General features: G+C 50.2%; 1 protein-coding gene across 1 annotated transcript in view; it reads right to left on the reverse strand.

The window, feature by feature from the left end:
• Window positions 1-26,209, reverse strand: part of SYN3 (synapsin III) — a 448,396-nt gene that overhangs the window by 13,156 nt on the left and 409,031 nt on the right. Inside the window, exons 7-11 of the mRNA XM_052641399.1 lie at window positions 14,067-14,209; window positions 8,997-9,071; window positions 6,010-6,112; window positions 1,030-1,164; window positions 1-88 (exon numbers count right to left, since the gene is read on the reverse strand). Of these exons, the coding sequence (XP_052497359.1) occupies window positions 1-88; window positions 1,030-1,164; window positions 6,010-6,112; window positions 8,997-9,071; window positions 14,067-14,209 (544 nt within the window). The remainder of the gene's footprint in view (window positions 89-1,029; window positions 1,165-6,009; window positions 6,113-8,996; window positions 9,072-14,066; window positions 14,210-26,209) is intronic.

Below are 26,209 nucleotides of genomic sequence, written 5' to 3' on the forward strand. Positions count from 1 at the left end.
CTTGTGTGGGTGGCCGTGGCTGGGGTTGTCCAAGTGGAGGACCCAGTTGGGCTTGCCCAGGGGATTTTGCTGGTTTAGTCTGAGAAGCCTAAAGCAGAAGAAAAAAGAAGACTGTTGTGGCCACTACAGCCGTTCACTTCCTGGGTGGGAGGGCAGGATTTGTAAACATCTGTTTGTTATTGAGGTGCTCAGTTGCTCAGTTGTGTAATGGACTGTAGCCTGCCAGGCTCCTCTGTCTATGGGATTCTCCAGGCAGGAATACTGGAGTGGGTTGCTATTTCCTTCTCCATCGTTATTGAGGTAAAACTTACATAATGTGCACAGGACAAATAGTTTCTACATGTGGAAACACCTGTGTAATCACCAAGCAGGTCAAGACAGAACATTTCCAGTGGAGACGGCTGCCCCGTGCCCTCTCCAAGCCAGTGGCCTTCTTGAGAACAAGCATCTTTCTGACATCTGTTATCACAGATTTGTTTTGAGGGGGGAAGGGGGGATTAAGTTTTGAGACTTGCTTTTCCAGAAAGCTGGAGATCTAGCAAATTCTTTGGAGAATCATCTGGTAACCCCCATGGTGAGGATCAGGGAAGACAGGAGCTCTGTGTCAGTGTGAAGAGGCTGGAAGATGAGGAAACGGAAGACGCAAGAGTCCCTGTTGGCCAGTGCCCGGGGAGCACACAAAGGGCGTGTGTGTACATGTGGGCATGAGTGTGCGTGCGCGTGCACACACACACACACCTGCTCACCACTCAGGCCCGGGATGGAGGGCACAGACGGGACAGCTGCGGACACTCAAAGCCCAGTTGAGACCATGTTTTTCTCTCCAGGGTGGCAGAGAGAGGAAGGGCCCCATAGAGCCTCCCAAATGTCCCTGTCAGGAGCAGGGGTACAAACTCTCCCCCAAGCCCAGCCCCACCCACACCCAAGTTCTTTCTCCCCAAGTTGGTTCCTCCCTGGGTGCATCTCCTCTGGATCAGGGCACCCCCTCCCAGACGGCCAAGTATCTCTCATGCCTGTACACTCTCTTACCCAAGGCCTCAGGGGCGAGGATACCATGCCCCCTGGCATCAGGAGTTGGCTCATTTTGGAGATGACAAGGTCGGCCATCAGCTGCTTGTCCTCTTCCACGTGCTCGCCAATCAGGGGCATTGAGCTGTCCATCACCTGCGGGCGAGAAAGGAGTCCTGAAGGAGCTTCATGCCAGGGGAGCCTGGCAGCTGAGCAGTGCGTCCCAGGAAGGTGGGCGCAGGCCTCAGGACAGAAGTGAACACTAGATGGCAGTGTTCTCCATGCAAATCCCCAGCCCAGCACCTCAGTTGGAAATGACCCCTGTGGAGACAGCCAATTTCCCGCAGTTCAGTCTAAATCAACTCCCTGGACTCAGTTCAATTCAGTCTGCATTTGCTGGGCCTCAGACATGTGACCAAGGGTGGGGAGCCTTTGCTGACCTTTTCTGCTCTTTTCTTTGGGGAGCTGGTCTCTGCCCCCTCCTTTCCCACCTTGGCCCCTATCGAGGATTGGGGCCAGCTTCTTGAACTTTGGCCCAAGGTCAAGGTTTTCCACAAAGCCGGAAGCAGTGAAGGAAGGGGCTCAATTATGATCAAAAAATGACATGGGTTGGAGTCAACTCAAGGTTCGGAGAGAAGAGGGAAGAGGCGAGGCCTGTTCTCCGGGACTCTAGCAGAATAAACTGCAGAGAAATTTCTTCCACAAGGAGAAGGCTGCTTCTCAAAGGAGGCACACTTGTAATGTGAGGGGCCTTGAGAGATCAGGGGCTTCCCAGGTGGTGCTGCTGGTAAAGAACCTGTCTGCCAATGCAGGGGATATAAGAGATGCGAGTTCGATCCCTGGGTGGGGAAGATCTCCTGGAGGAGGGCATGGCAACCCACTCCAGTATTCTTGCCTGGAGAATTCCATGGACGGAAGAGCCTGGTGGGTTACAGTCCATGGGGTCGTAAAGAGTCAGACACGACAAGTGACTTGGCATGCATGCATGCCGAGTGATCACATTTGTGCATCCACTCTTGGCAGATGGAGAAACCAAGGCCCAGAGATGGGAAGGGGCTTGCTCAAAGCCATGTAGGCCAATGATCCAGGTGGTTCCCTAGGCATGGACAGAGGTAGAAGGTCTTGGGTGGGTTGGTGGAGGGTGGGGCCTTGGTGGGCTCTCTGTCTCCTCCCCAGCTATAGGAATCCAGCCTGTTTTCCCAGCTCACCGCCATCTAATTCTCCATCTGGTTTCCCCTTTTCCCAAGCTCTGGACTCACCAGGTTCTGTCTCCCATCCAGGTCCCTGGGCAGGTCATTAACTCTGCCCACTCTCTACCTGGCTAGCCCTTCTCATCTGTCAGGAATATCTAGCTGGTCCTTCCTCTGCGAAGCCTTTTTGGCACTCCTGCCATCCTTGCTTTGGTTGTCTCACCATCTCCTGTTTATGTGTGTCTCTCCAACCAGATTGTGAGCCCCTGGCTTGGGGATGGGCCCTGTGTCCAGACAGGTGTGCCCTTGATAAGTACCTGCTGAATGGAAGGACAAGTCCTGCTTTTATCGATAAGGATACTAGTAAGTGCTGTATGGTTTTACTAGGTGCCAGGTGCTGTTCGCAGCACTGGGTGGAGATCTCACATAAATCTCAGAGTATCTCTTTGAGATAGTACCATTACTGTTCTTATCCTGATGGGAAAGCTGAGGGTCAGAGAAGTAGCAAGTTCCAGGACAGTGAGCACTCCTTCTACATCTCAACAATCGCCAAACAGCTCTGAGTAAGAACTGGGAACCGGAGACCTGGCTTCCAGGCTCTGGTTCTTCTAGGGACTCATGGTATGATCTTGGCAGCTCACTTCTCATCTGTGGGCCTGTTGTTTTCCTCAACTATAACCTGAGGGGATTGGGCAGCTGCGAAGACCCTTGCATCTGGGACTTTTAGGAGCCCATTAATCTAAAGCGCCTACTATAGTTGTTGCTGTTTGGTTGCTAAGTCATGCCCAACTCTTTGCAACCCCATGGACTGTAGCCTGCCGGGCTCCTCTGTCCGTGGGATTTGCCAAGAAAGAATATTGGAGTGAGTAGCCATTTCCTTCTGCAGGGGATCTTCCTGATCCAGGGATCATACCCGTGTCTCCTGCATTGCAGGTGGATTCTTTACCACTGAGCCACCAGGGAAGCCCTATTATGGCTGGGAAGCTGAAAAGCAAACTCAAGAATGTGAACGCAGATTGTATTAGCAAATTGAGCTTCCTGTGGGTTGGGCCTGGGTCCTTGGCTTTCTGGATCCCATTGCCCGGCACAAGGACAGTCAGTCTCTCAGTCAACGTGGGCTGAGCTGAGTTATGACTGTGGCGTCTGAGTGTGCACAGCTCTGGCCTTTCTCTTCCTGACCCTGCCTGCCCACTCCTTTTTTGTTCTGGTTTCTGTTTCCTATGTTCCCTACAGTGGAAAACAGCCGCCACAATGAACCTGAGGTCAGAGCATTTTGCAGTCCCCACGGTGGACACAGCTAAAGGAAGTGGACGCTCTGGTCTCCCCAGGGAAGCATTTTTCCAGTGAGCAATGTCATTCCCTGGACAAGTCATGGAGGACAAGTTCAAGGGTCTTTCCCCTGAGTATTTCACTGTGAGGATCTTCACATGTCACACAAATTTTATTTTCTTACCACAGAGGTGGCTAAAGAAATCAGTATTTTTAGATCCTGTCTTTGTTTTTTAAAATACCTTTTATCTTCCTGGTAAAAAGTTCCCTATCTCCCTTGACCCCACTCTAAACCAAAAAGCAAGGGAAACAACTCTGTAATGTTTCTGAGAGAGGAAAAAGAAGTCTGAAAAGCCATTCTTTCCCCCCAAAACATTTTTGAGAAGTTGTTTTCTTGTTTTTTAAAAGTCCAAACCCACAATTTTTCTTTTCAGATGTGGAAGGTCTTTCATCCCTGACCCTCTGAATGTCTGGAGGCATGGAGCCTGGGCCCACAGGTACAAACTTTTGTTTCCTAAGAGTGAAAGTTGAGGAAACTCAGAGAGGCAGGAGCTCTCGGGGCAGAGATAATGCTAAACTGAGAGAGAAGGAACTAAACTCACAGAAGGGAGGGGGAAGCAGCCCCAGAGTCCTTAATCTGCTGACTGCAGGCCCCTCTCTGAATGGAAGCTCCAGAGCAGAGTCCCTGCTACCCTGCTCACGGCCGTATCCCCATCTGGGGGGCTGGTGTCCGGAGGAGGAGCTGAACAGTGAATGAATGAATGGGTGAATGAATCAGTGACCACGTGTGTGTCAAAGCTGAGTTCATGTCTGGTGGTCCCATGAGGAGATACAGAGGCAGGAGGGCCAGGGAGGGATTCAGGAGATGCAGTGCCCTGGGCATGGATCTGAAGTGCCTAGGCATCCTCAGGAAGGTGGGCACCTCATTCCTCCAGGGAGCAGCCTGGGTCTGACTCAGAAGCAAGTGTGCAGGATGGTGGTTCCGCTCCTGGCCCCTGCAGTGTCCCCCAAGAAGGGGCTGCTGTGGGGATTTCAGGTATGGTGGCCACTGGACTTGAGGGGAGAGTTTTTTTTTGACTGTGCCACAGGGATCAAACCCACATCCCTTGCATTGGAAGCATGGAGTCTTATCCACTGGACTGCAGGAACTCCTGAGAGTTGTTTTCTAGAGCAGGACTGAACTTGCTAATATAGTTGGTAACTCATCTTTGGAAGTTACCGGGCCTTCCTTGGGGCAAGAGTGGGCAGAGGGGCTGTGCCCACCCCGGACTCCCTCCCCTCCACCTCCGAGCTGGCCAGTCTAGGGGCCAGGGTGGGAGGAATGCCTTCCTGGCATGGCAGGAGGAGACCAGCAGGGCTCCCAGCCCTCCAGTCACTGGTCCTGGCTCACTGTGGGTCCTGGGAGGGGTGCAGGCACGCGGGGCTGGAGCACTAGCCGGCTCTCGCGGTCATCCCAGCCATGTGCTTCCCATTAACTGCCCACACCCAGGGGAGGGGGCAGCCGCAGGGCGCTCCCTCACGTGTTTTGGCCGTGTGTCAGCACCACCCCCTCTGCTGTGGTGTGAGGAGAAGGCCACAGAAGGGAAGTACTGGAGGGACTGGTGGGGGTGTGTGAGCATAGAGACGTGACACTGAGGAGAGAACTCTGAGCCAGCGCAGCCTTTTCAGGGGAAGCCACGGAGAGCCATGGGCCCTGGCGGGGGCCAGGAAAGGGTTAGGAGGGGAGGGGGAGCTGTGAGGTCAGGAGAGACACAGGGGCGCCATGGCGTGGGAGGAGGACTGTGGGATTGAGGGAGGCCTGGGGAGGAAGTCATGGGGGTGGGCAGGGGAATGGGAGGCCCACAGGGACCCACAGGTGACAGCTCTGGAGGGCAGCAGGGGCTTGTTGGCCTGTGAGATGCAGGAAGGCTGAGGGAGAGATTCTGGAACTCTGAGCCCTCTGAACCTCTCTCATACATTTCCCCCCGTTCTCACCCCGTTCCCAGCCATCAGTGCCCCGCAGTGGCTAGTGCGCCATCCTCCCTGCCAGCCGGCACACTCCATACGCGTCTTGTTCGGGACTCTGTCTCCAGAACTGCCCCACACCAGGCCCATGGGAGCCCCTAATACATGTTTGTTGATTGAACAGATGATGGACTCTGCACGGTGACTGTGGAAGTGGATCCTCTTCATCCGCTTGGACACGAAGAAAATTTAACAGACTGGAGGGGACAGAATTTTGCCAACTCTTGGCCCAGTGCCCTTCCCCTACTGTTAGGGCCACAAGTGTTGGAAGGTTGTCAAACCTCATGCCCAAAGTCATCAAAGTCCAGGGCAGGACCCCTGGGCACAAAGATGCAGCCAAGAGGGTGGATGGGGGTACGTGAGGGCAGTGGGTGAGAAGCCTCTGGGAGCCACTCCCTGAGGCCTAGGCTGCTTGTGCCCCAGCCCTGACCTAAGACACAGCTGACCACACGGGAGGTCACACTTGGACTCCTTCCCTCTGGAATGCCTGCCCAGGGGCCTGGTTCCGGCCAGGGGGAACTCCTGCTCCATCGCTCACCTCTATGATGTAATCTCTGCCATCTTTGCTGTGGACAGCCTTGACAGCACAGATGTCCAGGCCACCGAACATCTCCGAGCAGCTGTCCACCCACAGCCTGTACCTGCAGGGATGGACAGACAGTGAGTATGCCGGACAGGGGGCAGGAGCGGGAAGCAGACGGCGAGAGATGCAGAGACAGGGGGAAGGAGAGACCCAGAGAGACACCCACAGAAAAAACAGGCCAGGAGACAGACAGGGACATACGCACAAACACATCCATTCAGAGATGGAGAGAGACAGGAAGACGTAAGAGACAGAGATGCACGAGAGACAGAGAGGCAGAGAGACAGAGGCGGTGGGAGAGACAACAAGTAAAAAGAAAGGCAGAGATGCAGAGGGACAGAGAGAGACACGCAGAGGGCGAGACAGGGAGCTAGGCAGGCAGGCGACAGGCAGGATGGGCGGAGGGGTGAGGGGAGCTGGGGTGATCTCAGAGACCTGACCTCCTTCCCTCCCCAGGACTTTGCTGGCCCCCCAGTACTGAGGAGCTTGTCCTGCTCCCAGCTGGAGCTGTCCTGGACCCCAGCTGCTCTTGAAGTCCTTTTCCCTTGGGAAAACTGCTTGAAGGGCCCCAGAAATCCCTCCCAGGCCCAGCCTGCGGGGACAAAGGGTGTATTCTCCCCCTTGCCTGGGGCACGCAGGCAGAGGAGCCTGCCAGGCTTCTCCAGACTGGCCCGGGGGCCTGGCCCTCTGGACCTGCTGCTTTTGTTCCCTTTCCAGCCACTTGATGGCTGTAGGGTCCGTTTGCTTTGCAGAAGATCTCAGTGCTGGACTCTGACCCTGCAACAAGGGGATGGTTGTATCTTCCCAGCCTTGTGCTTGGCTTCCTTCGTGGTGGCTGGATTTGGAGTAACAGGGGACTTTGTGTCAATGTTCTTGCTTTTCTCCCCACCCTCCAGGGTCACATGGGACACGCCTGCTCAGAGATCTATTTGTGTCTCTGAGCCATAAGGCCTGGAATGAGCTGAAGTGCTCTCAGAGCTGGCTCTCTCATCTCTGCTGCTAAGTCCCCTTGAGGCACTGAGGCTACTGACCATGAATTTGCAGAAGGGAAAGTGGATTCCAGGCCTGAGCAGCCCCACTCCCACAGCAAGGAATGGCCCATGGGGCCTGGAACTGAGCAGAGCCAGGGAGATAATGACCTGCTGGAGACACCTCTGAGCAGCGTGCGAGGCCCGGGGAAAGGCTGGGCTTACGTTCTGGAAAGGTGGTGGAGAAAAGGGCCACGACTGCCCCTTGAATGCCCACTGGGGGAAGGCTGTCACTCCCCCAGACCAGGGGGTGCAGTTGTGCCAGGGAACGAGCACAACTCCTGAGACTGGAGAGCACAGGTGGGCACCCACCTTGGGGGCGGCACCTGGGACTGGCGGGAAGGGAAGGAGACCACTATTTCCAGTGCACTCCCTGCCACTGAAGATCTCTTTCTCATCAGCCCTCTGGCTTGGGTGCATTACCTCCAATCTACAGCTGAAGAAGTTCAGAAAGGGTAGTCAACCTGTGTAACACAGCTCTGGAGGAGGCAGGACCACTCACTTTAATTCATGCTGTTTCCTCAGCTTAGAGCCCTGGACGGGGAGTTCCACAAGGGCAGGAACCGTGTTACATCCCTCCCCCAAGTCTCAGTCCGTGTTACTGTCGCACGGTGGCCCCACTTCACTCTCTCGGGGCCGAGACGTGACACAGGAGTACCTGATTACAGTGCTGCTGCTTTCTGGGTCATAGTGATGGGCTCCATGATGGTCATGTGACTTAAGTCAGGCCTATCAGTGAATAAGGCTCAACTCCAGGCTTTGATTGAAATGGTTGGGAAAGACATCTTCTTTCTGCTGGACTCGACACAGTTAAGCTGTAAGCCTGGGGCCACTTTGGATCACTATATGAGTGAGCTGACCGGAATGAAGCCAACATGGAAGAAAGCTGGACTGAAGTTGGCAGTGAAAGTGAAAGTCTCAGTCGTGTCCGACTCTTTGTGACCCCATGGACTGTAGCCCACCAGGCTCCTCTGTCCATGGAATTCTCTAGGCAAGAGTACTGGAGTGGGTGGGTAGAATAAGTTCTAAAGACCTACCTGGAGCTGCACCTCTGAAGTTTCCATTGCCACAAGCCAGTAAATCCCCTTTGGCTCCAACTAATCCATTTTCTGAAACTTGCAACTGATACAGAGTTCTTGAAGGGAAGGGTTGGGTCTTTTCGTCTGGACCTCTTTAGTGCTCAGCATACATGGCATGCAGTAGTTACTCAATACATGTTCACTGAACAGACCTTTCTGACCCCAAAGCCCATGCCTTGCCCATTGTCACTGAAGGCTTGCACGCAGAGGTCACTGGGCACTCAGCAAGGGATGTGTGTGCTGCTGGCTTCAAAAGCAGGTGGCTGGCCCTTCTTCAGGTGAAGATGGCTCACAGGTGTTGTTTAAAGGGACGAACTTTCAACCAGTGTGCCTGTCTGCCGCATTCATGATTCACAGGAAATTGACCTCTCCCTCCTCATGCTGAGACAGGACTACATCTGAGAGAGGAGTGGACGCTCCAGGTGGGAGCCCTGGTACCCTAATGGGATGCTTCCATACAGCTGTCAAGAGCAGAAGAGACTGGCGAGGACTTCCTGCTCTCTTCCTGCAGCAACTGGCAGGGCCACAAAGACCCCCGGACGTAGAGTCAAGATGTCAAGGTTTTAGTTTTATCTCTGCCATTGATCAGTTCTGTGACTTGGACAAGCCACGCTCTCCCTCTGAACCATCTTCCCCATCTGTAAAATGAGGTTGTTGTAAAACATGCCCTGAAGGCTATTATGGGCAGTAAAGTAGATCATGCCTAGGAAAGTGCTCTGTGGGCGGTGAGACGCTGGCCAAAGTGTGAGACGGCATTCATTACAGGATCCTTGTATCCCTGTCTACCTCCCCCTGTGGCTGGTACCCATCCCTAAGCACCTCCGTTACCACTTACCTCTCTGTCATGGCCACCTGCTCCAGCATGGCAGAGCCTGTGTTGGCCTTCCAGTTTCCAGAGATGGAGGTTCTCCTGTACCAGAACAAACGACACAGTGAGGAAAGTAGGGATGCTTGCCACTGATCTGCTTTCCTTTTTGCTTTGGCTGTTTGGTGGCTCTGATTCAAATATCTGGCTTACATTGTTCTAAGTTGCTTCAGTCATGTTGGACTCTTTGCTATCCTATGGACTGTAGCCTGCCAGGCTCCTATGTCCATGGGATTCTTCAGGCAAGAATACTAGAGTGGGTTGCCATTTCCTTCTCCAGGGGATCTTCCTGACCCAGGGATCGAACCCATGTCTCTTATGCCTCCTGCATTGGCAGGTGGGTTCCTTACTATGAGCGTCACCTGGGAAGCCCACTATGACGTGTATTCTTAGATAAGCATCCTGTCTTCAGATTTATTTTTTGTGTTTTTATTTCCCTTTATGTTGATTGTCTTATTTCTTGGGTCTTATGTATCTTTTCCTAAGCCACCTTTGAAATGTAAAATTGAATTTAATGAATGCCTACACTATCAGATTAAATCCTTCAAATGGCCGCCTGGTTTTTTTTAGAACTAGGGTAGTATAGCCCCTGGTGACTCTGGAATCTTTTTTGAGCACTAGAATGTAGGAAAAATAACCAATGGCGAGAAGTGACTGCCTTTTCATGGTGAAGAGCAGGAAGGCCTTCTGTCTCTGTCTGCCTCATCACCCTCTCAGTTCCCTTGCTTTTTCTGCTCCAGCAACAGCTGACCTCCCTTCAGGTGCTCCAAAGCCCATGGATTTTTTCCTGTGTATAGGCCTCCATACACTTTTCCCCTTTGCCTGATACAGTCTTCATCTCCATCCTTGTCTCCCTAAGTCCTACTCATCTTTCAAGTTTCATCTGAAAATGCGACTTTCTGACGTGCTGCTACTGCTGCTGCTGCTGCTAAGTCGCTTCAGTTGTGTCTGACTCTGTGCGACCCCAGAGACAGCAGCCCACCAGTCTCCCCCATCCCTGGGATTCTCCAGGCAAGAACACTGGAGTGGGTTGCCATTTCCTCCTCCAATGCATGAAAGTGAAAAGTGAAAGTGAAGTCGCTCAGTCGTGTCTGATTCTTAGCGACCCCGTGGACTGCAGCCCACCAGGCTCCTCCATCCATCGGATTTTCCAGGCAAGAGTACTGGAGTGGGGTGCCATTACACTTCCCCAATAAGAACCCCCTATACTACATTCTACCAATGTTTAGAAATGCTCATCTCAGTTGCAATGACCGCTTTAGTGTGCTGACTTCCCTGAGGGCAGGGAGCATGTTTGACTCGTCCCTCTGTACCTCTAGTGTCCAAGGGTTCCTGGCAGGTAGCAGGTTCCAGGCAACAACTTACTAGGTAAGGGGTTGTGTATGCTGAAGAGAAATACAGACAAATATATCCAGTGGCATATCTGGACTCAGCAAAGACTGAATGGCTTTAAGCAAAATGGAAGTGATAAAGTGATCTGTTTCATGACCAAGGAAAGGCATGTGATTGAGCTTCAAGGGTGAACCAGTGCTATCAAATGTCTTTCTAAAAGAGAAAATACAATGTATCTGAGGATAGCAGATGCTGAGACCAGGTGGCCAACAGGAGCCATAAAGGTTAAAGTGACATTGATAAGCTTCAGTTGGTTCAGTTCAGTTCAGTTCAACTCAATGCAATTAAATTCAATTTGGCAAACAATCATCAGGCCACCCTATGTCCTGACTACAGGACTAATCTGAGTGTGCAGAGATGACCCCCCTCCTCCAGCTGTTCACTACCTTAAAGGGTAGACTAGCCTAAAACCAGAACATAGGCATGGTAGGGTTAGCAGTACACATGAGGTGTGAGGCATTCTGGGGAAACAACTTTTTAGACACTTTATGTGACCCCAGAAGGTAGTGACTGAGATGTACCTGGAAGGATGAGTAGGATATGGTAGAGTGGGATCTGTATGGTGACAAGGGAAGGTAAGAACTGACTTGAGTCAGACAGGTACGAGTTTGAACCCTGGTTGTAGTGTTTCCTAGTATACCATGGACAACATTTCTGAGTATTTTCTCATTAGTAAATAGGAACCATTTTAGTACCATGCTTATAGGGCATCATGTGGATTAAAGGAAAGATTCTCATAAATCTCTTAGTACAGTGGGTGCTACTATTATTTTTCAGTAAGTGTAGATGAGAAAAGAAAGCATTCTAATGCCAGAAACAGCAGGAGCACAAGCTAGATTGGTCTCCTTCCAAGAAGATAATGATAGAGAGAGCTGATATTTAGTGAGTGCTTTCTATGTCTGAGACATGGGTCTAAAAGCTTTATAAACACAGGCTTCAGTCTCAAAAAACCTAACAAGATGGACATTATTATTATCATCAGTCCCATTGAATGGCAGAAGCCACCAAACCGTATCTGAGAAACTCTGTGCTCTTAACCATGACTCTCCATGGCAGAGCCGATCACAGGTTTGGGGAAAAAAGTTGACTGGCCCAAACATGACGCAGCTGCTTGAATGCAGGATGGAATGTAGGCTGTGACAATGGGATCTATGTTTATGACAGGTTTGATGCTGATCCCCTTGTTGAAGAGGGCAGGGGTGAGGGGAAAGGTGCTGACCTAACTAACTTTGGAAATTAGTGGAGACTGGGTGCCTAAGAACAGAAGAAACCATATGTAAGTCCTCTACCATAGTTGGTAAATTTGTTTCTCATGGGGCTACAGCTTGACAGTTCTGCAACTATACGTATGTGCTGGGATTGAACAAAGAAGTATGTGGATGGAGGATGGGGGAAGCCAGGTTTTTTCCCTGTTGGGAGTGGAAAGTTACAGATAAGCAACTTGGGAAGGCTAAAGTGAATCATGTTGAAAACCGAGTACTAGTTGAAAGTCTGACACATCAATATGTACTCTTTAGCTTTAGCTATAGACGGATATATAGAGAGAAATAATTATAGACGTGTGTATACACGGGTTGAGACACACACATTTATTTCCCAGCTCTGTCTGCTGAGAGGACTTAGACACAATGACACTCAGTAGCAACAAGCACAAAGGCCTGAGTACAGGGCAGGAAGTGGGCCAGAAAGGACGTTGAACGGTCATGGGTGGAGAGGGCGTTCTACACTGAGGTCTGACACGAACCCCTTCCCTCGGACGTGGGCCAATGCAGGGTCCAGGAAACGCCATAACTAATGACAAATTGGAGCTGTCAGGACAGAAAGGCTCAGCATAAAGAATGCGGCAATGAGGTAATCCTCAAGAAGAGAAACTGGGACAAGGTGTCGTCAATGTCAAGTGGAAACGTTAACAATGAGGAGAGGAGGGAAATGATATCATGAGGGATGGTGGAGGCCTCAGGAATGTGTTGGACCATGCACTAGAATGTTCTCCGACTCCGAGGGGTTATGGGTGTGGGGAGGTGACTTTATCGCCCTGAAGGCATCTGAGAGCAGCCACAGGTCTGGCCTGGCTCATGGGTGGGAGAATGGTTGGCAAGACAGGCCAGAAGTATTCCTTGGCTCCATCCCTTTCCTGGGCATATTTCCTTGTAGGTCAACGGACTGCATTTTCTACAGTTTTCCAGGCAGTGGCAGAGTGGAGTGGTTGCAGCCGAAACTGTGAGGCCTGCAGAGCCTAAAATGACCATCTGGCCACTTACAGAAAAAAAAGTTGCCAACCTCCAGTCTAAGCAATCCAGGTAGAGCAAAAGTAACCCTAGATAATACAGAAATGGAGATGTATGGCTGTGATCAACTCAACCTTACTTACTGAGACAGGTGGGAGCTAGACTTGGCCTGTGGGCTGTGGTTTGCTGACCCTGACCTAGAGCACAGCTCCACCACACAGAAGCACATAGAGAGATTTTCCAACTGTCCAGAACCATCTGTTGCAGTCTTCAAAGGTGGAACCATGCAATCAGCACTCCATCCAGGCTTGGAGACCAGGCACTTTTTGCCTCTCTGGAGTCTCATCATTTCAAGTGGAACCAGCACTATTCCAAAGTAAGACAGAGAGGCCTTGGAGCAGAAAAGACCGAGGCCTCCATGCAGTCAAGAGCTCCCACTCATCCTTGTAACCACAGCTCCAGCATGAGTCACCATCTGCTTGAACCACCCCTGGATTGAATGTGTGATGAATTTTCTGGCATTCATCCCTTTTCTTTTAGTCACATAACCTCTATCTCCACTGGAAAATGGCCCTGCCTGTGTTGCATGCTGTCTTGGTGGGACTCTCTATACTGATCATCTGCCGTCTTCTGATAATCATGTGACCACCGTTGGACTAATCAGCACTGTTTCCATGGAATCGTAATCTTGAGTTAAGCCCTGAAAATGATTACAGTAGATTCCCTTCCTAATGGGGTGGCACGAAGATTGTCTATTACTTCTGCATATTACCCAGATTCCTGGGGCTGCCCTGAATCCCAATATTTCTGAAATTGGTAATTTGGGATTAGTTTTTTTAAGTTTCTGATCATCCATGGGTTTCTAATAAATTCCCTTTAAAAACATCCCACCATATTAGTCAGATGTGGTTTTTACTGCTTGCAGGTGAAGAAATCTGGTGTAATCTCCTACCTGATCTGATTAGCCCCAGAGAAACCCTTTTGCAGCCCATAGCCCCAGAGCCTTCCTTTCATGGTTACAGGTCAGGTCATGACACTTCTCTGCTCAGAAGGGAAGAGAAGAAAATCCCAAATCCTCAGCAAGGCACTCAAGGCCACCCATGATGTGTCCCCAAGTGTCCCTTCTATGTATGTCTCCTGTGACATACATCCCCTATATACTTGGAAAGAGGCCAACAGTCTTTCTCTGGGGGAAATGGCCTTCATTTAGGTAGACAGATTTTTGCCCTGGAATAAGCCATGATGGAACAGCAGCCTTCCTCTGTGCTAACTAGAGATGAAAGGAAGTAATGGAGACGGAAAGGGAAGATAAGATGTCCCTATGGGGTCTCTGCCATGGGATTTAGTCTTGGTTTCTCTCACACTCTGCTCCTACCCTTCCTTCCAGCCTCCCAGCCCCTGCCCCTGCCCAGGGACTCACATGTACGCTTTGTAGTTGGATCCAATTTTCTGGATGCGGATGTCATACTTGGAGTCAATGAAGGCCTCGGTGGTGGCATAGGTTTTGGCCATAGCCACCATGCTGGTGATGTCCTGGTAGTCGTGCTGGTTTTCTACTTTGATCTGTTGGGAGGATGAGAGGATGAGTACCACATACCTGGTGTTCACTGAGCACATACCCCGTGCTGGGACCCAGGGCTGCATATATAGTGACCGTGAGAAGATCATCTGCCTGGCAGCGGAGGCAGACACAGGATGCAAGTTGCTCCCCAAAGGCAGCATTCCACCTGGGGAAGTCAAGGGAGTCTTTATAGGAGGGGTGGGCTCTGAACAGGGGTCAGGAGAGGGAATACGATTCTCACATGGACTATGAAGCAGGTACATTCTCTGGAGAGGATGGAGGATGGACAAGCCAGGGGCAGGAGGAGCTGGGAGAGGGGGACAGGCCAGTGGTCCAGACCAGCTGAGGGGGCAGGAGGGTGGAGATACCTGCATGGTGGGCCTCAACAGCTTTGGCAGGGGCTAGAATGCTAGCCTGAAGGCTCTGGACAGCCACTTGATGGAAAGGAGTTTAAACAAGAAAGTAGCCACATTTATGTTTGAGAAAAAGCACTCCTGCAGCAGTGTGGGGAGCCGGGTAGGGGGTGTGATATGGGATAGAGACCAGTGTAGGTGTGTGTGTGTGTGTGTGTGTGTGCGTGTGGTGTGCATGGGCAGGTGTGTGCACATAGGCTGTGTGTGTGAAGTTTGTGGGGGACGTGTAGAGTGTGTGTGGAATGTGCAGTTCGTGGCATATGTGTGGGGTATTTGCACGTGTGATGCACATGGTGTGGTGCTTCTGAGTGTGCAGGCAGTGTGGGCATGTATGTGTGTGGAGGGAGTGTGTTGGGAGTGTGACTGCTCTGGACACAGCTAGCTCTGCTAGGCCAGAGGCCTGGGGGAGAAACTCACTCATGCTGTTTACTGGGCTGAGGCCAGGGACACGGGGTGTGCCCTGGGGTCAGCGAGAGGTCTCAGGAGAGCTTCCAAGGCCAAGGGCAGGGGATGAGGCCAAGGCTCTGCGAGGGCGATCTCAAGACACACCAGAGGCTGACTCCAGCCCCTGTGCATGGCTGCATGCCCCCTCCCCTGTCATCCTCACTTGGACAACAGAGGGGTTTCTTGGCCAGCAGTGGGCAGAGGCCAGATCCTCGGGGATGGGTGTGTGGAGCTTGTGTGTGGGGTGGTGCTGTCCTTCCAGCTTCTTCCCGCCCTTTTTCCCCTGCCCTTCAGGCTCAGCAGTGCCTAGACCACTCCATCCCCCCATAACGATGCCGTCCACATCTGCCCCGACCTCACACTTACAGAACATCTCCTCAGTTCTCTTCTGGAACTCGAAACAGGACTGTGGGGCAGACAGGGTGGGCATTATTATAACCATTTAACAGATGTGGAAACGGAGATCTCTTTCCTTGTCCAAGGCCAGAGAGCAGCTAAGAACAGAGCTGAGAATGAAACCTAGGACTCCAAAAGCACAGTGTTCCCTGAACCATCTCAGGGTACTTACGAGTGCACGCCTGCTCCCCTGCCCAACAGATAGTAAACAGCTTGGCAGACCTCCTCTCTGCTCTCTTTGTGTCCCTGCCTCTGAGACCATGAGCCTCCTCCCACTAAAGGCTGAAACCACCCTTTGTTCTAGGTCCCCTAAGGCTCTGACTGCTTGCTGTCCCCTCCTTCCTCAGCAATAGGACCCTTGAAGTTTTTTTCTGGGGATTTGGTCTCTCAGCTAAAGATGACTTTGTCTCAGTCTCCCTTATCTCGGTAGATGTAGCCAAGTGTCCAAGTCCAGCTAGTGAAAATGTGAGTGGATGTGATGTGAGCAATCTCTGGGTGGTGCCTTTAAGATGAAAGAAAACTTCCCTTTCCCTCTCCCTTCTTCTACCCGGCTGGGATGTTTACTTGATGGTGGGAGCTGGTGCAGCCTTCATGGGCCACAAGATGGAAGCTGCACGTTGAGCATGACTGACTAATAAGGTGGAAGGAACCTGGATTTCCCACACCATGGTGTCCCTAGTCTGCCCTTGATTGTGTATGCTCAGACTCCTACAGGAGAGTGAAGTAAACCTTTAATCTTCTTTAAGCCATTGTTATTTTGGCCTTTGTTAAAGCAGCCAAACTGTATTTCCGCCATGCATTTTTCAGCTCTTGCTCTTCATTGATTCTTTTTTCTTCTTCTTCTTCTTTTTTTAAATTTTTATTTTTATTTTACTTTACAGTACTGTATTGGTTTTGCCATGCATTGACATGAATCCACCATGGGTCATTGATTCTTTATCTTTTGAATCAGCATGATCACGGATCCACTAATCTCAGGTTGTTCCTGCTTTTCAGTACCTCAGTTGCCACCGCTCTCTCTATCTCAGCATCCTCATCTTCCACTCACTCCCAAACCAACTCTCTTTGGATTCCATTCCCCACCATTCCACACAAAATGACTTGGCAAAGGTCACTTCTGACCTCCTCATTGGTGAATCCAATCAAGCTTCTTTGGGTCCTCTTGCTGCTTTGACACTCTATGGTATATGAAATCACTAAACTTAAAATTTGGTTTCACTATTCTCTTCTGGTTCTCTTCCTTTTTTCCCCTGGCAACTTCTTCACAGTCTATATTGCTTCCTCTTCCTTCAGCTGCCCCTCGGGTGGTCATAGTATTTCATTCTCGGCCAACATTTGGGATCTGGTAAAGAGCGTCAGAGTTACTGAAATTAAAGAATGGGGCTGGTAGCTTGCAGGAACAGCTTGTTTAATTCAGTTTTGTCAGTGGATGGACCTGGAAAGAACCAGAGCTACTTCTGCACCTCAGTTTCCTAGTAAGCACAACATACGCCACAGCCTGTCTCAGAGATTTCTAGTTGTCCACAGCATCCATTCTCTTTTTCTATAGCTGTGAAATGCCTTAATCTGGGGGTGCACGACCATCCAGAATAAACATTATACTTCCTCATCTCCCTGGCACCTGTGTGTGCTCATGTACTCAAGGCTGGTTGATCACATTTTGGTCAATGGGACTTGAGCAGAAGTTGGGTTTGAACTTCCAGGTCTGCCTTAAAAGGGAAATGTGTGTGTGAGGCAGGAAGGGGGAATGCTTCACAATTCTTTCTTTCCTCATCTGGCTGGCTGGAGGGGCACCATCATAGACTTTGTATCTGAAAGGCAACACCCCAGGAAGGAAGGATGGAAGGAGCCGGTTATGTGAGAGGGAAGGTCCTAGCTTGTTTAAGCCAACTTAGGTTTTTGCTACAGAAGCTAAACTTCATCCTTAAGTAAGTATCTCTAGAATGCATCACATATGCATTCATTTATTCACAGGATAGACAAAAGAGAGCAAAGAGAGAAAGTATAGATGCAGTGGCTTAATTCATGGTCATCTCAACCTTCCTTTGTGAACGCTTCTAGTCGGGCCTTTGGGTGGGGCACTCATCCTGTCCTCTCCAGGACTGGACACGTAACCCAGGTTTCTTATACATAGGCTGGTCATTTTATGCTCAAGTTGTGTGCTGTCTGAGCCCCATAAAACCCGACTCCACCCCTGCCTCCATGTCTGTCTCCCCATTAGACACAAGCTTCCTGAGGGCAGACAAGGAGTCTTGTTCCCAGTTGCAACCCTGCTGTCTGCAATGCTGTGGATGGCCCAGACATGTCTGCTGGGTTGAGTTGAAGAAGGATGGATAAAGATGTAACTCTTTATAATTCTTTATAACTCTTGTAACTGGGAAGAGTGGAAGGGGATGGAAGGAAAAATACGGGGTCTTGGAAAAAGGCAAAGAAACTGTGTTTCGGGGAATCTTGTTTTATAAAGTAAATTTTTCTGTAAATGATTGGGCTGGATTCCACACTTAAAAGGTTTACAGCTTCCTAGTGGAGCGCCAGTGGCGCAATCGGAGAGCGTGAGTGCAGTACTTGGAAGAGGCTTACGGCTTCCTTCACGTTCCTTGAGAACCTGGTGAAGTCAGGGGCCTTGCAGAGGGGAGCAGGTGGCCTGTCGGGTGGTGCTGGAGGAGCTGCTGGGCTGGTGCTCAGGGCATAAAGGGAGGTGGCGTGAGAAGGTGCTGGGGACGGGCAGCCATGGAACGGCCACAGGCAGGGAAGGGAGTCTTGGCACTCCGATGTATTTACCAGCTGGAAACCCCTCCAACTGTTCACAGAGACAAGCTGAAAACAGGAAACTGTAAATGAGCTGTGACTCAAGATTACCCATTTGCTGCTCTGGGGACCTGTGCCCAGTGAATTCCTTGACTCTGAAGACTCACATCCTCACCCACCTCCCTACCCACTCTGCGGCCCGGCCCTGTCTCTTGTGCCCTGCTTCCTCGGCCTTGCCCACCTCCCCTCCTCCTGGGCCCCATGCCTGCTCTCTCCCATGTCCACTGCCTTCTCCCATGCTTCGCCTCCTACTTGCAGTACCGCCTGTCCCCTCTCTGCCCCCTCTCCCTCTGCATTTCCCGTGGTCGCCTCTAGTGAGAGGCAACCTTTCCCCGTCTCTTCCTCTCCCTCCTCCTCCCCTTCCCCACTTGGCCCACCCCTCTCAGCGCTGTCTCCTTCCCATCTCTCCTCCTCGTTTTCCTCACTGGATCCCCATGTGGTTTCTCACACTCTCCTCCTCTCTGGCTTTTTGAACTGCTTCACCTCCCTCATGTGAGTGTGAGTGTGTGTGTGCTTGCACGCATGCATACATGTGCGGAGGGAGACAAACTGGAGACAGGAGCCAAGAGACAACTCCAAATCTCCTCAGTGGGCTTCATCCAGGCCTGGGAAAGTCACCTTACAGCCTCAGCAGACTGTGTGCTCTTTGCTTGAACGCCTCAAGCAGTAACAGGGAGCTCACTACAGGGCAAGGCAGCTCATACCATCTCAGGGAACTTGTCCTACTGTATATTAGACCAAGAGTGCTCAAATGGTTCCAATGACTGATCATACAGGGTAAGTCACGGCTCTTTGCCTTGAGTCTGGTTTTCATCCACTGGATGTGAGCCATCCAGGTATGCCCAAGTCACTCTCTTCTTAACCCATCCCAACATGAGAGCAAAATCTCTCAGTCATATCCAACTCTTTGTGACCCCATGGACTGTAGCCCGCCAGGCTCCTCTGTCCAGGGGATTCTCCAGGCAAGAATTCCAGAGTGGGTTGCCCTGCCCTCCTCCAGGGGATCTTCCCAACCCAGAGACTGAACCCTTATCTCCTTTGTCTCCTGCATTGGCAGGTGGATTCTTTACCACTAGCACCACCAAATTAATCACATAAACCAATGCCTTAAAATAAGTCTATGTATACCCTTCTTATGGTTTCCATTTCTTTGGACAACCCCAATGTACACTCTGTCTCAGCTAGTGCTGTAGCAAGAAGACAAAGATGCCACCTCCCAGAGTGAGCTGTGACAGACACCACTATGGCCAAGAACTGATAGCTTCACCCACGTTGATATAATAAGGTTGGGCTGTCAGAGATTAGAGACTGTGAGACGGTGATTTCTTAGGGAAAGGTTATGTCAGCCTACCGCTCTCCCTTGTGCTATGTCCAGTAGGGGCTTCAGTGGGACACCCACCAAGACTGCTCTGTCTCTGGTGGTGAATCCTCCCCAGGCTATCTGCCGGTGAGCATCCTGCTTTTGGTTTATCCAGGCTAAGGATGTGCATGCTTCCCATGGACCACAGGTGGGTGGTGTGGAGGGAGCAGGGCTGAAGGAGAGATGCTGCCTTTCCACCACCACTGCCCTGGTCCACGCCACCACCATTCTGCACTGGACTGCTGCACTCATCTCATTTAGAATTCCTCTTGCCTGAGCCAAAACCTCAGACTGATTTCCTCAGAATCTCTGGGCATGGGCCAAGGCATCAGTATTTTTGTAAGCTCCCCAGGAAAATGTGTGCAGCCCAGGTTAAAAAGCTTCTACGATCTGGTTCCTGGTCATCTTTTTCTTTTGCACTCGGCCCAACCTGTCCCTGCCTCACTGCTTTTGCACTTGCTATTCTCTCTGCTTGAAATCATTTTCCTGGGCACCTTCCCATGGCTGTTTTTTTCAGAGGCTTTTCCAGCTACTTGATATCAAGTAGCTACTCCTTCCTGCCACTCTGAGAAGTCTCTACTGAATTACTATTTTTTTTCTTACCAGCTTTGACTAGCTGAAATGACTTAATTGATAATGTGATTATTATCTCTCTCCTCCATTAAAATGTAAGCCCAATACTGAATAAAACCAGAGCCTCCTGTGTCTTTCTAGGGGGACAATACAACAAAATGTTGAAGAATGCAAGCTCAAAGCCCAGCTCCGTCACTTGTTAGCTGTGAGACCTTGGGGGAAGGTACTTAGCTTCTCTGTGTCTTACTTTCCTTATTAGCAAAATGTGGGTAACTTGTTAATATCCAGTGTGGATGACTTGATTGCTGTTAAACATCAAATGAGATACATATAAATGGTTTAGAAGAACTCTTCATTCATCACAGGATTTCAACAAATGTTAACTATTATTATCATTCCTTTTAATACCTTGAAACCCAGCATAGTGTTTGGCACACAGAAGATGGCTCAATATTTGCTGAAAGAATGAATGAAGAGGCCAGTCATGGGAAGAGCTGGGTGAAGAGAATTCAGGCAAAGGGGAAAGGTGGTACAGTGGCCCTGGGGCTGATGCTGCCTGTTGAAAAGAGACTCACAAGTATCAGCAGAAAACGGAGCCTTGAAGTTTTTTTGTGGAAGCTGAGGGCTAAGAGGGATTCATGCTTGGAGGAAGGGCTATCCCACTTGCCCTCAGCGGTGAACACTGGGAATGGGGCCAAGATCCTTCTTAGAAGATGGTTCAGAATCAACATTGATAGAAACACACATGAGCCTTTGAAGCCCATCGCCCTATTTCAATAGCCTAGAAAATGTTTCAGGCGAGTATGACCAGCAGCTCACCCCAGCCAAATCCATCTCCATCAGGTTTCTGTTGAAGGCCCAGTTTGGAGCAGGCTCCATCTGCTGTGATGACCGGGGCAAGCTTGTTGTTTTCAAAGATAACTAACTATATGAGGCAATTTACTGAACTGGCTGATTTATTTATGAATAAGCTAAAAGCTAAGCAGGGGGATCTACCAAAAATAATAACTGTAGCTTCAGAACACTTGCTCTGTAGTCTCTTTTTCCGGCAATAATTAGCTGGTTGAGCCAGCTGGATATTCAGGCCACTCCTAGTTCGAGATAATAAAACCATAACCCTGGCACACAAACGCATGCTTGTTTTTCTGTTTTTATAACAGGAAGGCGTGCTTCCAGCTCATTCCAAAGTGGTCTACGCTCATTAAGAAGCTAGTTAGATGGAGTGAGAGAGATGAGCTAAATATCTGTTTTCCCTCCCAGTAAATATTTCCCAGCCCTGTAGCTGCTTCACTCTCAAGGGTATGTTCCATGCATACATCATTAAGCCATGCTCACAGAATTAAGCTCAAAATCATTCCTGAGTTCAGCATCAAAAGCTTAAAAGAGTTAAATGGGAGTTACAAAAAACCTAGTGCACGAGTCCCCACTTTCTGGATGTACGATGCCCATCTAAGGAATGATTTCACAGCATTCCAAGGCCAAAAGAAGTGCCAACTATTTATGTCCTACCAGCTTAGTCACTGAAATAAACAATGTACATAATATCTTTATTTCATTCATAAATAACTACAATCACTTACAAACGAGCCATGTGTGCTTGCTGGGCACTGCATACATTCCTGGACCTTATAATCAGAGCAGACACTTCACCCCCATTTCCTGTTCCATACCGATTCTCATATAGTACTTGCCTTTTAGCACAACCACCACCAAAACCCCAGTTTTGCAAAAATGTGATGTCACCGAAAGGAATACGCTGTGATCTAATGTTGAAACTGAACCACCTCGGCTAGTAATTTGCATGGTGATTGACTGATGCCGAGAACTGCTGTGTTTCCCCCTGAAAATTTAAAATACACTCTGCTGCCCTAGGGCCTTGGGCGCAGAGTTTGGGAACTGTGGGCCTAATGTTATTGCTTCTGGCACCCTCCCCCAGCAGTGAATAACGCAAGCCTCTGGTGCAACGTCCCTGGAGAAGAGCCTGTCTGCTCCTCCTGTGAAACGTGGGTTTGAGAAACCCACAGCGGGCGGGGTGGGATAGCCAATAAACTGGTCCGTACTTTAAACCAGTCCCCACCTTAGGAAAATTACAAGGATACTGTGCTTTTTAAATGACAAATTCTATTCTAGATTGATTCATCAAGACAAGTCTCTTAGCTTAAGGTGGGCTAGTTAATGAGAGAAAGCAATTTGGACTAGTCTTTAAACCCATCTGAAATAAAATGTTGTCTAACTACTATATTAAATGGAGAATCAAGGAACAGTCCCTGTCATTGAGGAGTTCATAGTCCATGGGAAAGACCGGTAACCAGACGATTCAATAGAGGGTGACAGATGCTGCGGCAGGGACCCTGGTGCACCCTGCAGTGGGAGCCAGGGCAGGCTTCCCAGATGAGGTGCCGGATTCTACTCCAACTTTCTTCATTGTGATTATGGAAAAGAGGATGACTTGAAACCCAAGGCTTCTCTTCTCTTTTAAATATCAGAGTAACAGTTTGAAGTGGGTGTTGGCATGGGGCTGTAAATAGTCTCATTATTTTTACATGTATTTTTTCAAGATACCTATTTCTCCTTGAGCACTAACTATGCCAAGACCTGTACTACACAGTTTATCTACAGCATCTCATTTACTCTTCACAAACTACCCTAGGGGAATCCAGCCATGGTGTACCCTCATGAGCCGTGTCTCTGCAAACAACTATAAAACTGGAAAAAAAAAAAAAAAATAACGAGGCAACAGTGTTAAGGCAGTGGGAACAGGCTGTGCAAGGCTGATCCCTGAGATGAGGGGCATCAGGAGGTGGGCCCCTGTGCACCCAGCCCCTTTCCTCACCTCCTCTCAGACTCTCTGCATGTGTCTGCAATGCTCCCACACACTGGTCCCCCGGCACTTCTTCAACCACTCCAGCTCTTTCCTGCCTTTGGGCTTTTACATATGCGCTTCTCTCTGGAAGGGTCTTCACTCTTGCTTTTGCAAGGCTGGCTCATTCTCTTTCCTCAAGTCTGTGGCCTGTGCTCATGGGCCACCACTTCAGAAGTTTCTCCAACAGCTCTACCATGTTTTTCTCTTAACAACATGTTGTTCTTCTGCCTGTACTGAGTAAAGTTTATAAGTGTATTTGTTTGCTCATTTATACCCTATCTGCCTCTCCCACTAGCCCGTGATTCCTACACCCCATGCTAGCACAGCACCTGGCATGCTGCAGGTGCTCAATAGAGAGCTTCTGAATGAATGAAGGAAGGAAGGATATATCAGATTGGCCCTACCTCTTCCCGTGGGAGGTGGGGGAAATGTGGAGACGGAGAATTCCTCCTCCCCTTTTATAAGAGTCACTGAAGCTCAGAGACCACAGAGAGCAGACCTGAGCCCTCCTAATGGAAGATGTGGGACTTGCAGACAACATGACCACTCAGTCAAGCCTCCCTGTAACCTCCCACTTCACCAGTGAGACTCAGAGAAGCAAAGGGCTTGTCCAAGGTGCCCCAGCTAGTAAGTGGAGGGATGGAGACTCAAAACTGGTCTGCTGAGATCAGAACCCCATGATCTGTTCACGACACTGCCCTGCTTTGAATGCAAAGGATGGAGGCAACTCTTTTCCTTCTTTTTCCTTCCCACCTCTACCCTGTATCCTCACTTGGATCTTTTGCAAACTCTCCTGACAGATATACTTGAGCTGGCAATGGGTAGCCCCTGGGAGTACAATGGGGCAGGTGCCCAGTCTCTTCCTGGAAGGTCTTGGGGAGGACAAACTCTACCAGCCAAACTCCACAGCCAAGGTGTCCCCCAGCTGGAATTGTGGCCCAGATGACTCAACCCCAGGGCCTCTTGGACAGGGTAGCCTGTGCCAGGGACCCTGGCATGGCTGAGGCTCAGAATTGACTCACGGGGCAGGCTGCCACCACCTGAATCACCCCTCTACCTCTGGGTGGAAAGAAGAGGCTGGGGGCTGAGGGGGCCACTGGGTAGGGACTGATTGACTCATCTGGTGAATAAACAATAATAATGACTGTAACAACAGTAACGATGGACCACGTCGGCTACTCTTAATGCGCTACTGTAACAGCTGTGTATTAATTCACAGAGCCTTTATGACAATCCTATATAGTAAGTACTGTGACTTCCCCATTTCACACATGAAAAGACTGTGGCCCAGCAAGGTTATGTAATTGGTTGCAGGACCTAGAGCTGGCATATGGAAGTGCTGAGATTCTAGCTAAAGTCTGTCTGGCTCCCAAATCCAGCCATTCATTTGATAAATATTGATCCCCTACTGTAAGCCAGGCACTGTTGTGGGCACCAGGGAATACACTGATGGGGCTGGGTGAGGAGTTAGTAAACAAATATATATGTGACATATTAGGTAGGGGAGATGCCTTGCCCAAGCCTACACCACACTCCTAGGGCAGCCCACACCTGATGATGGATTGGGGCAGGAGTTCAATGGCACAGCCCCTTGCCATGATTTGGGATGATTCTGAAGGGCCACCTCAGCCCTGGAACTCCTTACGGAGTCAGGTGAGGTCTCTGCTGTAACTGCTGCTGCTGCTATGACTGCTCAGTCATGTCCAACTCTGTGCGACCCCAGAGACAGCAGCCCACCAGGCTCCCCCATCCCTGGGATTCTCCAGGCAAGAACACTGGAGTGGGTTGCCATTTCCTTCTCCAATGCATGAAAGTGAAAAGTGAAAGTGAAGTCGCTCAGTCATGTCTGACTCTTAGCGACCCCATGGACTGCAGCCTACCAGGCTCCTCCGTCCAAGGGATTTGCCAGGCAAGAGTACTGGAGTGGGCTGTAACTGCACTGCAGTTCAACTTCTCCCCTGCCTAATCTTTTTTCCCTCACCTCCCAAGCCAGTGCTTTCAAGCTCAGATCCCAATGTGCATCTTGAAGCAAGTTCCCATCTCAGGGTCTACTCAAAACTTATTCTCCACTTCCTCCATCCTAACAGAACTCCAGTTTTGTTTAGGCGTCTACCCACCTCCACCTGACCATGGGCTTCAGGGGGAACTGAAGTTATTCCCCACACAACAGGTGAATCCAGACTATATTCAGTCAACCAGAACACGGCACTCTTGTCTCAATGGCCCAGGGCTGGACTCATGAATAGATCAGCTCAATGAGACGGAAGAGAACATCCCAGAATGCCCTAGCAGCAGGGCTAAGACCGAGGAAGCCGCCCAAGAGTGAAGCTGGGACTGGGGCCAGCCGGCAGAGACAGAATGCGCCCAGGACCTCAGCGACACTGAGACACTAATCCTTGGGCTTTCAGAGTGTTTAAGCCAGTTTGAGGTGGAATTTTCCATTTCTTGCAGGGTCGATGCATTTACTGGCTACTGGCTGTCTAAGCCTGCTCTGCTGGCAATGAGGCTGTCTGCGGGAAGGTGTTCTTGCTGAGGCTCTTGTTGGAGACAGACTTTTTCCCTGGGCCCTGGGGGCTCTCGGTCCTTGTCTTCAGCAGCAGGGTACCTTTAGGTTGGAGGAAAGCTATTTAGGGGAGTCTCTTATTTCCAAACTCCTGTAGTTTCTATGTGGAGGGAGCGACATTGCTGGCCTGTCTGCCCCCGCCGCTCACTCCTCCTCAGAAGTGACAGATTCAGATCAGAGGGTCTGAAAGAGAAACGGGGCAAACGTAGAAGACTCACCCATTCTCCTCTCCTTTGTCTTTGGAAGCCGTCTTCCCACAAACAGCACTAGTCCGCTCTGCTTCTCAGATTATACGTTATCTGAGTCAGGCCCAGCACAGGGAAGCCTGAGGCAGCCCAGCAATGTGTGCATTTGATGGACAAGTCTGTCTAATTCTGGAAACCCATTTGCCTGCACAACTAAGCCATATTCTTTCTTTATTCGTACAAATGCATTTGATTTTTCCAACTCCTTACTCTTACTATACCACAACACCTCCCACGGTGCCTATCATGGCTGACTGGCTGACTGGTTGGAAAAGGGTATTCTAGCAGTAAAGTCAGGCATGAGGCTGGTTGAGGACCTTTCATGCTTGTTCCAATC

Source organism: Budorcas taxicolor, chromosome 5 (genome assembly GCF_023091745.1).
Source record: "Budorcas taxicolor isolate Tak-1 chromosome 5, Takin1.1, whole genome shotgun sequence".
Taxonomy (NCBI): domain Eukaryota; kingdom Metazoa; phylum Chordata; class Mammalia; order Artiodactyla; family Bovidae; genus Budorcas; species Budorcas taxicolor.